Source organism: Zalophus californianus, chromosome 3, assembly GCF_009762305.2.
Source record: "Zalophus californianus isolate mZalCal1 chromosome 3, mZalCal1.pri.v2, whole genome shotgun sequence".
In the NCBI taxonomy this organism is placed as follows: Eukaryota; Metazoa; Chordata; class Mammalia; order Carnivora; family Otariidae; genus Zalophus; species Zalophus californianus.
Window position 1 is genome coordinate 187,721,303 of NC_045597.1, and position 13,065 is coordinate 187,734,367.

At 65.0% G+C, this 13,065-nt stretch overlaps 1 protein-coding gene across 1 annotated transcript; it reads right to left on the reverse strand.

Moving 5' to 3' along the window:
• Nucleotides 1-2,184: 2,184 nt before the first annotated feature.
• On the reverse strand, nt 2,185-10,691 carry ECEL1 (endothelin converting enzyme like 1). Its single transcript, XM_027590300.2, has 18 exons — nt 10,560-10,691; nt 8,716-9,608; nt 8,039-8,107; nt 7,822-7,932; nt 7,637-7,729; nt 7,364-7,488; nt 6,461-6,683; nt 5,881-5,979; nt 5,577-5,651; nt 5,273-5,376; nt 4,965-5,023; nt 4,837-4,888; nt 4,157-4,224; nt 3,854-3,978; nt 3,493-3,558; nt 3,034-3,129; nt 2,734-2,810; nt 2,185-2,596 (listed from the first exon to the last, which is right to left on the reverse strand). The coding sequence occupies exons 2-18, from the start codon at nt 9,505-9,507 to the stop codon at nt 2,497-2,499; spliced, it is 2,334 nt and encodes a 777-aa protein (XP_027446101.2). The 5' UTR covers nt 9,508-9,608; nt 10,560-10,691; the 3' UTR covers nt 2,185-2,496.
• Nucleotides 10,692-13,065: the final 2,374 nt, after the last annotated feature.

Below are 13,065 nucleotides of genomic sequence, written 5' to 3' on the forward strand. Positions count from 1 at the left end.
GGAGCCGTGCGCTGAGGACGCCCTCCCCGCCCCACCCCGGGGGATGGGTGGGGCCAGCCCCATACAACCTGCCCCATTACCACCCGAAGCACCTTCTCTGCACTCGTGGCCTTCACTTAACACAGACCCTGGGAAACTGAGGCCGAGCGGGCAGCCGTGCAGACCCTGTTGGGCTCCTGCACTCCCGCAGAACCAGTCCGCTAATCCTCGCTGTGGCCGCTAGCACGGGGCCTGCGAGACCGCGAACGGCCCACACCCGCACCAAATGTGTGGCTTCTGAACAGGACACAGAGAGGGCTGACGCTGAGTGCAGGATAGCCACCAGGGGCTCGGGAGCTGCGTCACCTAACACAGCAGTGTGACCCTAGTCATGGCAAGGAGTCATGGGGCTGAGGAGTGTCTGGTGGCTTCACAGGCCACCAGACCACAGTCCTGCCAGTGTGTTGGGGGCCCCCCGGCTGGAACACACCGTGGGCATCAGGCTCCCGGCCAGTGGCCAAGTCCCACAGGCTCTCTGGCTTCCCATTGAACCAGCCTCCAGACCAGGAGACTCATCCTCTCCCAGGGGCTCACCATCCACCCTCCCAAGCCCAGGCCCCTCTGGCCCCCTCAGCTGGGCACAGATGGAAGGAGGAGGGACTCATCCCCAGCAGCACTGGGCTTCCACACCCCTTCCTGAGATAGAGCGGAAGTGACCCTGGTGGGCCTGCTGGTGCCGCAGCCCCAGGCCCCGCCCACCCCCAGGCCTCCCCTGAGCAGGATGGGAGACAGGAGGGATGGGTCTTGGGTGGAGCCGGGAAACTGGGAGAGCCCCTGGGGCACTGGGGGCAAAAGGGCTGGGCCCGGGGATTCCGATTCCCGCCAGGATCCCCCGTCAGACGGCTGGGGTGTGGCGTGGGGTGTGGAGGGTCCCAGGCACCAGGCCCCAGCCGGGTGGTGGCAAGGAGAGAACTGTCCTGCTCCAGCTGCCAGAGGTACGTTGTAGTACGGCAGCGGCTGACGGATCCGGTACACACGTGCCCAGCACAGAGGGAAAGGGGCTTTGAGGGGAAACCAAGGTAGTCCGTTAAGCACAGCACCTCCACCAGGATCCCGGTCCCTGTGGGCCTCACCTCCGCCCTTGAGGGGCAGCTCTGCCCTGATCAGTGCAGCCTCCCCAGTCTCCTGAAGAGCCCCTGGCCCTTGGGGAACTAGCCTGTTCCCATGGGGTCCTTCTAGGTTCCTGCCTCTTCTCTGCAGAGCCCCCACCCCCGGGGCCACAAAATTCCCTGCCTCTACTCTGGCCGCATCAGCGGTGGCGCGCGTGTGCTTTCTGTCTCTCACTCCCCGAGGTTGGTGTGCCCGAGGCTCAGACTCGGGAGCTTTTTAAATGTCACTCCAGGTTGAGATGGGGACAGACGTTCCCTGAGCCTGACAGGAGCTGCGCTGGCAAGAGATGTGCCACTGCAGTGGGAGATGGGGACGGGCCACACCAGGCGGTGCTGGGGGACGGGGGGGGGGGGGGGGGGGGGGTAGGCTGTCCCTGAAGTGAGAGAAACAGACCCCAGGAGGAAAGGCAGGAAGCCCATTGGTCCCCCCCTCACCGTGGACACCTTAGGATAACCCAGTGGGGCTGCTCCACAGATGTCCTCCCCGCACCCCCACCCTTCTGTTCACAATGGGGCAGCCCTTCCTCTTCCCGCCCCGCCACGGGCCACGCCTGGAGCGTCACCACCCGCCCCTGAACACTCCTTTCTCTCTCATCCCTGGAGCCTCCTCTTCAGACTGGAGGATGACTCAATGTTGCATGGACTGGCCCCCCCCAGCTCCCGGCTCCCCTCTCTTGGACATGCTGAGCCCAAGGCCTGGGCTCATGACTGGCTAAGGGACATTGCAGAAGCTCCCGCAGGGGAAGTGAGTCCCAGGGTCACACGGGAGTACAGACCACCGGCTCGGTGTCCTGGCACCCATGAGCCTGGTCTGGGGGTACCCCCAGAACTGGATAGGAGCCTAGGCAGGACTGCAGGGGGGAGGGAGGAACAGGAGGTTGGGGGAAAAGACAGAAGAGCCAGGGAGGTGGGACAGGAAGGGACAAGGTCTTGTCCAGGGTCCCCGTTGTGTGAAGGGCCTGAGCCTCCCCACAAAGGGGCCCCTCCAGCCCCACCCTGCTCTGGGGACCCCGAAGAAAACAAGGCGATAGCACAGCACTTTATTGACCAGACTCAGCGGCAAGAACATAGTGAAGGTGGGACCTGTACAACCCGGCCTGGCCGGGCGGGGGGGGGGGCGGGTCTGGCTCCTTAGCGCCAAAGCTGGGGACCCCGGCATCTCTGCCCCAGGCCCTCCTGGAGCCCAACCTCATGCCTGCTCCGGGCCCCTCCTGAAGTGAGGGACGGCAGGAAGGCCAGGTCCCGGAGGGGCTGAGAAGGCGGGTGGCGCCCCGAGCAGCCCAGCGCCGGGTGCATGCCTGCCCCGGCAGCTGGCAGGGAGACAATTCATGCGGGCGGACGGCCAGGCTCACCACACGGAGCACTTGCGGGCAGGGTTCATGGGCGAGTCCTTGGGGCAATGGAAGGCCCGGCCAAACTCCTCGAACTGGGACACACTGCCCAGCACCCTGGAGGAGGAGGAGAGACCCACCTAGAGGAGGTCCCAGCGGCCAAGACCCCCCCCCAGCTGCCCCTCCCCCTTCCCGCCTGCTCCCACCCCAGACACAGGGAGGGGACGAGGCACAGGGCAGGCGGGCAGGCAGACCTGTAGTGCTCAGGTGCGTGCTTGTCGGTCAGCACCTGCAGGTAGATGGACTGTGACCGCCGCTTGATGCACCAGTTCTGGGCCCCGTGGTGGAGAAGGGGAGGAGAGGAGAAGATGAAGCCAAGGAGTCCACTGAGCAAACCCTGCCAACCTTCCCCCCCAGCACACTAGGCCTTAATCCCTTCTCCGAACCCACCCACCGGGCCATCGCCTCTGAGGGCTGGCTGGTGAGAGACAGGCTGGAAGCTACGTCCCCGCCCCTGCCCGCCTCCTCCCACATGGCCCCCACCCGGCCCCCACCAGGGCAAAGGCAATGAAGAAGAGCTGGTTGTGCGTGTACTTGAGCCGGTGCAGCGGGTGCTCTGGGCCGTGCTCCCGCACCCACTTCTGATAGGCCTGGGGGTGACGGTGTGGAGCTGTGGTGCCCCCAGCGTGGAGACTGGCTCACCCTCCACCCAGTCAGCCCCTCACTGGCCCCTGCTCTGCATAGCGCCCACCATGTCGGCCTTCCACCTTCCCGGAGCCGCGTGCTCCTTCCTGGGAGGGCTAACCCCAGACAGCCCTCGGCCCCTCCAGGCAGCCCTCTGTGCTCTCCCTGAAGGCAGGCTGGGAGTCCCTCCTTTTCCAGAGGACGCGGTGCCAGTCAGAGGCCACAGCTCCATGTGGTGGGGAGGCAGGGGTGCCTATGTCCCTGGCTGAGTCCTCACCAGCCCCTACCCTCCCCCCACAGGAAGGGAGGGCCAGGCAGGGGCAGCTCACATAATAGGCCAGCTTGAGGCCACCCATGTCCGCGATGTTCTCACCAAGCGTGTGCTTCCCATTCACCTGCCGAGAAGGGAAGAGGCCAGGGGCTGTCTGCGGCCCACTGCGGCCCTTCCTCAGGCCTTGCCGCCCTGGGCCCCGGCCCCCCTCTTTCCCTTTCCCAGAGGGTTTAGATGGGGCTCTGACCCCTGTGCGCCCCATGTCCCATGAGTCCGTGTGAACTTGTTCATGCGCCCAAGTGAGTGTGCATGCAGATCCCGAGCATGTGCACAGGGAGCGGGGCACACGTGTGTGCACGTGGGTGTGCACGCTCCTCGTCTGCGCCCAGCCGGGCCTCGGGGGCAGCAGGGGGTCTCACCCGCTGGTTGTAGACCGTGAAATTGTCGTACAGGTGGACGATGCACTCCGCCTTGCGCAAGAAGCGGCTGTACGAGGCCTCTGTCCACCAATGCAGCAGGTTGCCCGAGCGGTCATACTGGCCCCCTGCGGGCCGTGGGCAGAGAGGCTGGGACCAACTCTCAGCCCCAAGGCCCCCTCCGCCACCCGCCCACTGGCCCATGGGGACAGAAGGGCTGTGGGGTCTCATCAGCCCATCACCGCCCTGCCCCCACCCTGTCCTTCCCCTCCCCCAAAACCCCCTGCGGCCACCCGTGGGCCTCACCCCAGTCGTCATAGCCGTGGGTCAGCTCATGTCCAATGATGGTGCCGATGCCCCCGTAGTTCAGAGACCTGGGCCCACGGCAGCAGCGTCAGGCCCCAGCCTCACCCACCCTCTTGGGAGCTGCACGCTGCTGCCCAGGCCCCGGGAATGCCCCTGTCAGGCCCAAGCGGCCCGGGGAGGCCATACTGGAGTCCTCACAGTCTTGGGGCACTCATGCCTCAGGGTCCTCATACAATATGTAAAAGGGACCAATGATACCTTTGCAGCTGCTTTTTAGGAAATCAGATCTAACAGCGCTGGGATGGGGGAAGAGAGCGGGTTGGAGGAAGACATGAGGGAAACTGAGGCACCCCATGTAGGATTTGGCCTGTTTCCTCATCACTAGGATCACTCCACTTTTGAAACACCTAAAGGAGCCTCAAACCAGGTAAGGGGGAACTCAGGACATAAGAAAGAAAAAAAGAAAAGAAAACATAATAAAAGAAAGAAAGAAAGAAAAAAAAACAAACAAACCTACACATTTTTCTAAATAACCCAGGCTGAAGACGATGGGGCCCCAGGATCTGTAGCTGCCATGACTGCTGGGCCCAGCCCGGGTCAGGACACTCTGAGCAGCTTTCATGCACCCGGCAGACAAGACCGCAGAGCTGGCTCTGGCTCGTGCCAGGTTGGGTACTCACTGTGGAAAGTCAGGGTCATAGAGCGTGGGCTGCAGAATGCCTGCAGGGAACACTACAAAGAGGGCAGGGTCAGCAGGAGACCTGCCCCACCTCCGTCCGGGGCCCCTATGCGGGACACGCCCCCTTACCCATCTGGTTCTTGTTGGGTAGATAGTAGGCATTCAGGGCCTGCGGTGGGAGCAGCCACCTGTGGAGGGAGGTGGGGGTCAGCTAGGGAGGCCCCCCCCACCTCACAGCCGGCTCCTTCTTAAGGAGTGGCCCAGCCTGTAGCCATGTCCTGCGCCTCCCCCAGGCTGAGTCCCCCCCGCACCGCAGTGCCCCCACCACCACCTGCACCAGCATGGCTGTGAGGCGGTCTGCCCCAGCAGCCTCCTGGCTTTGGTAAGGAGCCTCTCCCCACAGCACCTCCCTCCCCAGCTCTGGGCCAGGCACCCACGTGGACTTGTCCACCTCCTGCCGGATCTTCTTGACTGAGAGCTGGATGCTGAAGCGGATGCTATTCAAGATGTTCTTGAAATAGGTCTTCTCGTGGACCTCAAACTGCACGGAGGATGGGCAGCACTCAACAGCAGGCGAGGGGTGTGACCAGGCCGAGGTTGTGCAGGCCCCATGTCCTCCCAGGGGCCATCAACTGAGGGCCGTGGCTCCTCCTCTTTGGTGAGGGTGGGCCTCCCTGGGGGTCTTGACCAAGGGACTGAAGCCCAGCCGGTCAGGCAGGGCAGGGCCAGGGGATGACCCACCTCGTACTCCTTGTCCACAGCCTCGGGTTTGAGCAGGAAGTCCGGGTAGCCCACCATCACCATCATGTACTGGAGCTGCAGGCGAGACGGTGGCCAGAGTGGGCCAGGGCCTCGGGAAACACCCTCCCACCCCCCAAGGGAGAAAGCTCTAGGGCCAGCCCAGAGATGGGGCTCAAGGAGACCAGACCAGGTGATGTGAATCCCACAAGGGGCATCTTGCCTCTTCTGTTACCCCAACCTGGCACACAGTTGGCACTCAATAAGTGTTTGTGGAACCTACGAATGGGGACAGGGTCCACTTCACCTTGGCCTGAGCAGCTGCCTTGGTCTCGGCATCCATCCAGTCCAACTCCTCCAGGCGCCGGCCCAAGATGTACTTGATGTCTTCCACGAGCTGCTGTACCTGCAGGGCCAGGGGTCGGGGATCAGGGGTCAACCCCGGAGGCCTTAGCTCTGGGCACCACCCCCCGGCACCTGGCATGAGGGGTACCACTATTTCAGTACCAATTCCTCGGCCTAAGGTTTGGTGCTGAGCACCGAGGGGAGACCTCGGAGGCGGGGATCCAGGCCCTGCACCCCCAACAAAAAGCTCACAATCTGGAAGCAAGCCACCCCACCAACGATCATGTATCCCCAAGGCCACGCCTACTGAGCATGGCAGAGAAAGATGGGCAGGAGCCTGAGGGGGAAACCCTCCTGTGGCTGGTAGACCAGGTAGGCTTCCTGGGGGAGGTGGCCTGGTGAGAAGTAGTCCGGAGCCCCAGAGAGGGCTGAGCTCCTGTCTGCAAGGGGATGTGTGGGACTCCCCATTCTCCAAGGCCATGGGAGGACTCGATGCCCAGCCCAGCACCCGCACCCAAACCCCAAGCCCAGGGCAGCCTGACCTTGGCCTTGCTGGCAGCGGAGAAGTGCTCATGTACAAAGAGGGCTCCAAGCGCCATGCCAAAGTGGCGGTTGGCCTGGCCCAAGCAGACACGGGCCAGCTCCTGTGGCTTGTCACTGCCCTCCATCTCACGGGCCAGCTCATGCAGCGCCTCTCGGAATGGTGGTGACAGGTGCTCACTCAGGACCACCACTACACGCCACACCAGGTAGTTGTGCAGGATCCTGAGCACGAGGTGAGACAGCTGCATGTCTAGACGGGCTCCCGTGCCAGGGCCAGCCAAGGGCACCACCCCAGCCCCCTCCAAACCCCCCAGCCTGGGGTTAGACCTACACCCACACGGACGTGAGGGTCATCCCGGATCTGTGGGGGCAGAACCTGGAGTGGCCTGAACCCCAGCAGGGAAAAAGGCTGAGCCCCCACACAGCCGGACACACCTCCGCCCGCCTCCCTCCCCCGCCCCCCGCAGAGTGCCAGATGCTAACTTGCTGTGGGGCGCTCAAGGAGACTGTCTGCCTCAGGCCCGGGCTTGAGAGGCCTCTGCTCCTCCCCAAGGAGGCCAGAGACCAAGGAGGCTCTCCCCTCGGCGACCACGGGGCAGCGGAGCTACAACCACACCCTCCCTTTCTGAAGTCGGGACTCACTCAGCCTCACTATCCCGGGATGAGCGAGCTGCAGCTCAGGCAGCTCACAAGCCCTGCCCAGGGTCCCAGGGAGTAGGCGAGAGCCACGTCTGAGTCTGGGGATCTGGACTCCTGTTCCAGTGCTCTTCACCTTCCTCCCCAGGGTGGCTACAGAACAGGAGTGAAAATGGGAATTCAAAGCTCACCAAGCAAGGGGTGTGGAGCGCAGGGGAGGGGCCCGGAGGGGCAGGTGGGCAGGACTGGGTGGCTGGCAGCAGTACCTGCGGGGTGTGGAGCGGATGAGCTGGGACACCTGCTGCATGTAGTCTGTGGCCAACAGCACCACCTCCTCATCTTCCGAAAAGTCCTCCTGGAAGATCTGGTCCAGCAGCCACTTCCACTGCAGCTGTCATGGTGGGGGTGGGGGGACAGTATGGCTGGGCGTGGCAGGGACCACAGAGGACAGGGAGGGAGTCTGGGAGAGGCACAGGAGGACACAGGAACCCATCTGTGGCCCTGGGGAAGGGACGAGCGTCATGGTGGGCTGCACTCACATGGGGGGTGATCTTCTGCAGCTGCCCCAGCGTCACCTTGTTGTACATGGAGCTGACGTCTCGCCGGAGGTCATCGTACTCCGACACTGTGATCTGGAGGTGGAGGTGGAGGTGGACGTGAGTAAGGAGGACCAGCCGCGCCTGGCGGTCCCCTCCCCTCAGTCCGCGGTCGTCCCCCTGCTCACATTGGCCAGCCGCTGCTCCAGCTGCAGGATCTCCTGCGCCTTCTGCTCCACAGCATCGGCTCCCAACAGGCTGAGCAGGCGCTCCATGAACACCCGGTACGCTGCCAGGATCTGCACCGAGAGGGGACATTTCAAGGGTGGAGGTCAGTGTCAGGCCCTAGTCTATCCCTCCTGGAGCCGCAGGCCTTCCCTGCTATCCCACCCTACAACCCCGCACCTTCTCACTCTCCTCATCCTGAGCTAAGTACAGGGTCCTCTCCGGCAGAGTGAGCCCATCCTGGTCAATCTGGGGAGAGGGATGGGGTCAGAGGTCAGAGATTAGAGGTCAGCGTGCCAGGTTCCTGCAAACAGACTGACCAGAGGACGGGCCAGATATCCACTGTCACAAGCCCCAGGAGCACGAAGACCCTACCCCTCCCTCCCTCCAGAGAAGCTGGTAGAAACCCCCACCCCTCACCAGCCTAGCCTGGCGATCCGGGGGGAGGCGGGAGCCCATGCCCCATCTTTCCTCCCATAAGCCTTCACCTTCCCCACCTATAAAGGGCACTCGCGGGGCCCACCCAGAGAGTTGGGGCCCAACCCGAGAGTTGGGGCCCCTGGCATTCTGGCCCACCCCAGGCCACTGGCACACCCCTCGTTCCGTGCGCTCACAGCCTGCCACAGGACTGCGAAATTGCGGCTCCCGCGGCTCCACTAAACACCGCAATTACTCGAGGGAAATTACTTGCGCCCTCCTCCCGCGCTAGGCTGGTGCGCGCTCCCCTTCCCTCCCTTCCCCTCCCCTTCTGCACCGGTCGCCTTGCGCGGGGACAGCGTGCGCGCGCGCGCGCCCATGACGCCCCACCCCCACCCCCGGGGCCCCGGCGGGGTAACTGGGGAGGGGGACGCACTCACGCGGATGACGTAGCGCGAGGAGTTCCTGTCGTCCAGGCTGACGGTGAGCGAGAAGAGCGCGGCGGCGCTGTACACGCCCTGGGCCTTGTACAGCAGCCGGTTGAGGTCCCAGAGCGCCGCGGCCCCGGGGCGCTCGGCGGCGCCGCCCAGGTCCCAGCCCCCGCAGTCCTCGATGACTTCGAGCATGGGCCGCGGGCCGAGCCGCTCGATCTCGCGCATGTCGAGGCACGAGCGGAAGAAGGCGCGCACCTTGCGCTGGGCCGCACCGCCCGGTCCACCCCCGGGCCGCGCCAGCAGGCGCCGCAGGCGCTCCTCGTTCTGCTCGCCGATGGCCGCGATGGTGCCGTAGGTGAGCTTGTCGTCGGGGATGGCGTGGCGCCGCAGCCAACCACCGCACGCGAAGGAGTAGAAGTCCTGGCACGGGTCTATGCTGGCGTCCAGGTTGGCGGCCAAGAAGCGGGCGGCGCGCGCGAAGGCCTTGCGCTCCGGGCAGCCCTCGGAGCAGGCGCCACCGCCGCCGCCCGCGGCGCCCGGGCCCAAGTACTTGAGCGCCAGCATGGCGGCCAGGATGGCGCAGAGGCCGGCGGCGAACACCAGCCCCGACAGCAGGCACACCTCGCGCCGGTTCCAGCGCGGCAGCCCCGCCCGGGCCCCGGTGGCGCTGCGCCCCGCGCCCAGCGGGAAGCCGGGGGGCAGCGAGGCCCCGCGCGCACCTGCCGTGCCGCAGCGGCTCACGTATTTGACCTCCTGGAACTCGTCGTAGTGCGCCGTCATCGAATATGGGGTCTCCATGGTGCCGCTGGCACCGCCGCGCAGCCCTCGGCGATCTCAGCTACAGGATGCGCCGGGCCGCCGGCCTCCTGGCGGGCTTCCGCATGGCTCCCGGGCCGCAGCTGCGGGAAGGGTAGACGCGGGTTGAGAGAGGCACAGGGGCCCGACGGGGCCCACCAGCACGACGAGGAGGGGCGCAGGCCTAGGTCCAGAGGCTGGAGGCCACCCCGTGACTGCACCAGCGAGCGGGCCGAGGGCCTGGCCTCCCTCAGCCAGTCTGAGAATGAGGCCAGGGGAAGGCTCAGAGTGGCCGCCGGCTTCCGCACGCACAGTGGCTTCCTCTCTCCCTGCACACAGATGCCTGCCGCAGACTTGCCCTGATATAAAGTAGGGGAGCATCGTGCACGGGGCCTGGCACATAGTAGGCCCTCAATGAAAGGCTGTTTCTCCTCCCATTGCCTTTCTCATCTGCGACCTGCTACAGCCACGGCCAGGTGGGGGAGGGGGAAGACAGGCTGGAGAAAGGAGGTGTGGTCAAGGGCGAGTCTACGCCGACCCAGAAGCCGCACTGGAACTAGACGCTCAGGAAAGCGGCTAAAGAACCAAACTTTGTCCTCGAGGATGTGCGTAGAGCCACCCCCAGCCCCGTCTTCTATTCAGTAGCCAGAATGCCCACCAGCCCCTTTCCCAAGCGGCGCGCTCCAACCGGCCCCGAATCAGGGAGAAACCCCCGACGACCCTAAGAACCTGGAACCGGTTCCGTTCCCCGCTCCTCCGTCCCCGCCGTGGGCCACTCCCGGCTTCAACAGGTTTTTCCCGGAACCCAAACTTGAGCGAAGTTTCACCCCCGGCGCGGAGCGAGCTGGCCCGGTGCGCCCAATGGCTCTGGGCGCGGAGCCTCCCGCGCCTCGCCGCGCAGTGCGCGGAGCCCGAGAGCTGAGCCGGAGAGTCGCAGCCGCAGCCGGAGCTGCGAGGACGCAGACAAAGCCCGGAGGCTCGGCGCAGCGGCGGCGGCGGCGGCGGTTGTGGCTGCGATGGTGGCCGCGGCCGCCTCGGACTCGGATGCCACTTACCCGGCAGGTGCGCGCCCGGGCCGAGCGGGAACTGAGTGGGTCGAGCCCGGGCCGGAGCCGGAGCCGGAGCCAGAGCTGGAGCGGAGCCGGGCGGGCGGGAGCTCTCTCCGTGCGCCCGCCGCCTTCTCTGCCGCCGCGCCGCCCGCCGGCCCCGAGGGAGGGGGCGCGCCGGCGGCTCCACCCTCCTCCGCCCGCCCCCCGCGCCCCCTCCTTCTTCCACCCTTCATCCCGGCTACCTGGCAGCTCGGTGGCAGCTCGGGGGCGGGGACGGCGGCTGCGGGACTCGCTTCCGAGGGGCTTGTACGGGCTCGGGGATCGGGGATTCCAGGTACAACTGCGTCCCGGGCAGAGTGAGGGCGCCTCCTACTCCCGGGAAAGGGTTCCCCTCTGATCCGATGCCCCCACTTGGGGCCGCCTACCAGGCCCGCCCGAAAGGGGCTCAAGCGATAGCTGAGGAGGCGCGTGGATTGTCCCAGGCGAGCCCACAGGACTGGAGCACCGCCCAGGGCTGACTCCCAGCGAGGCCGTGGGGTGTGCTGAAATAGCGCCTGTGCGCTCCTGCCCAGCGCCTGGCACAGAGCAGCCTTCAATAAATGGGCTTCCTGCCCCCCCCCATTAGCCCCTGCCCTTACCCAGCACTCCCGCGAGGGCGTCTGGGGTTTTGGTTGGCCAGGCAGCCTTCACCCTGGTGGAGAAAGAGCTTCGGAGGCTACTGCAGGAAGGGGGCCTGAGGGTCGAGACTGCACCCCTCCCCCAAACCTCGGCTGGCCTCAGCCCCCACTGCTCCGGAAGCCCCTGGTCAGGAAGAGAGAAAAAGACTAAGGAGTAATGCAAGAGACCCTCCCCGCTGGGGACCAGGAGGGAAGGAGGGAGGGTGCCTGCCGGCCCTGCCCTGCAGCCCTAGCCCTCAGACGGGGAGTGCAGGCCTCAGGCCCCTGCTATATGGACTGGTGGAGGGGACCAGCTAGGTAGGGGGTGGGCGCGGGGATGGGTGTCTCTGAATGTATTCACCCGCCACCTTCTTCCCATACAACTTGCTCTTTGAATGTGGGACCTCTCTCCCACATCCCCAGCCCCTGAGGCAGGGCCCACTTCTGCCTGGCTCACCACTGTACCCCCACAGGGCCTGGCCCTGTGGGCCGCAGGGAACTTGGGGCTTCTGGGACCAATGCTACTGTTTCTGGAGCCTCTGCTCTCTTGGTCTTGCCCTCCCCACCCTCTCTGCTTCCGGTGTCCCTAGCAGGGGACCCCACCGGGCACCAGTGCTCCCAGGCCTGCCCGTTCCAGCGTGCCGGACTGGCCTGGACAGTGAGACAGCCCGAGACTGCCATGGAGCCCCAGCTCATAGAAACCACAACAAGGCAAGGGCTCCAAGGCCCCACCACCCTGTCCCCTCCCTGGGGCTTTCCGGCAGCCTGGCTACTTGACCCCTGGCCCCCCGAGGAGCCACCTCGGCCCCCATTCTGCCTCTCCTGTGTCTGTCCACCTGCCGGTCTGTTCGCCACCACTCTGGATCCTCTCTGCCTCCACCTCCAGCCATGTCAGGGTCCTCCTCTGTCCCACGCGCTCTTCGTGGGTCCAATTAATTCCACTGAGGAGAAGGGGAATTATGTAAAATGTGGTGATTCCATAAGGGAGGAGGGGAGGGCAGGGCGGTGGCAAAGTGGCTCTTTGTGCTTTTAATCTGCATTTTCTCCCTCAACGTTCCGTCTCCAGGAGGATAATTTTCCAGCCTTTTCGGGCCCTGATTGGTATCATTTCTCCAGCAATGACAGCTTTTATTTTCCCTGAAATGAATGCCGTGAAATTTCCAAGAAATATAAAAATGGATATTGTCTCAGGGAGCCGACTCTCTTCCGACAGAAAGGCACAAAGGCAAACGTGCTTCCCTGGGGACCCCGCTGTCCCAGCCACTAGGGGGTGGGGGACCCAAGCCCTCAGCCGCGGCTCCCTCCCAGGTCAGCCGCTGGACCCCTCCTGGCCATCCCTCTCCCATGCTCCCAGCTGTCATCGATCGGGTCTTCTGCCTCCCCATGCAGCCAGGCCGCCCTATCTGCCTGCCGCGCTCCATCTTGCCCGCTCTGTACAGCACCTCACCCCCCACAGCCAGCCCCAGAGGCTCCCAGGACAACCCCAGGCCTGAGCACGGTGACCAGAGTGGCCTGGGCATTGGGCTCACAAGCACTCAGTCCTAGACCCCCTAGACAGTCTGCCGGTAGAGTGACCAGGTCCTTGGCTCCTTCCTTCTCAGAAACAGAAGCTGGGCACAGGTAGGAGAGGAGGCCAGGGGGCTGGCCTCCAGCCCCTGTGCTCTCTTTGAGGCATCCAGTTCCAGTGCTCCACCACCCCGCCCCCAATTGTCAAGGTGACCCGCTAACCGAAGAACAAGAGAATGACGGGACTCAGCAGCACCCAGCCAAGCCATGAGCCAGGCCAACTGGAGGCCCAGCTCCGGGGCCGGGGAAGCAGGAGTTGGGGGAGCATCCGTCAGAGCTGCCTTGGAGAG

Excerpts from the sequence above, each read along its gene's own strand:
- ECEL1 (XM_027590300.2), bottom strand. The coding sequence starts at position 9,507 with ATGGAGACCCCATATTCGATGACGGCGCACTACGACGAGTTCCAGGAG. Across the intron at positions 5,980-6,460 it reads CCGCTGCCAGCAAGGCCAAG|GTACAGCAGCTCGTGGAAGA; the intron begins GTCAGGCTGCCC and ends CTGGCCCTGCAG. Across the intron at positions 2,811-3,033 it reads TCTTCATTGCCTTTGCCCTG|AACTGGTGCATCAAGCGGCG; the intron begins GTGGGGGCCGGG and ends CACGGGGCCCAG.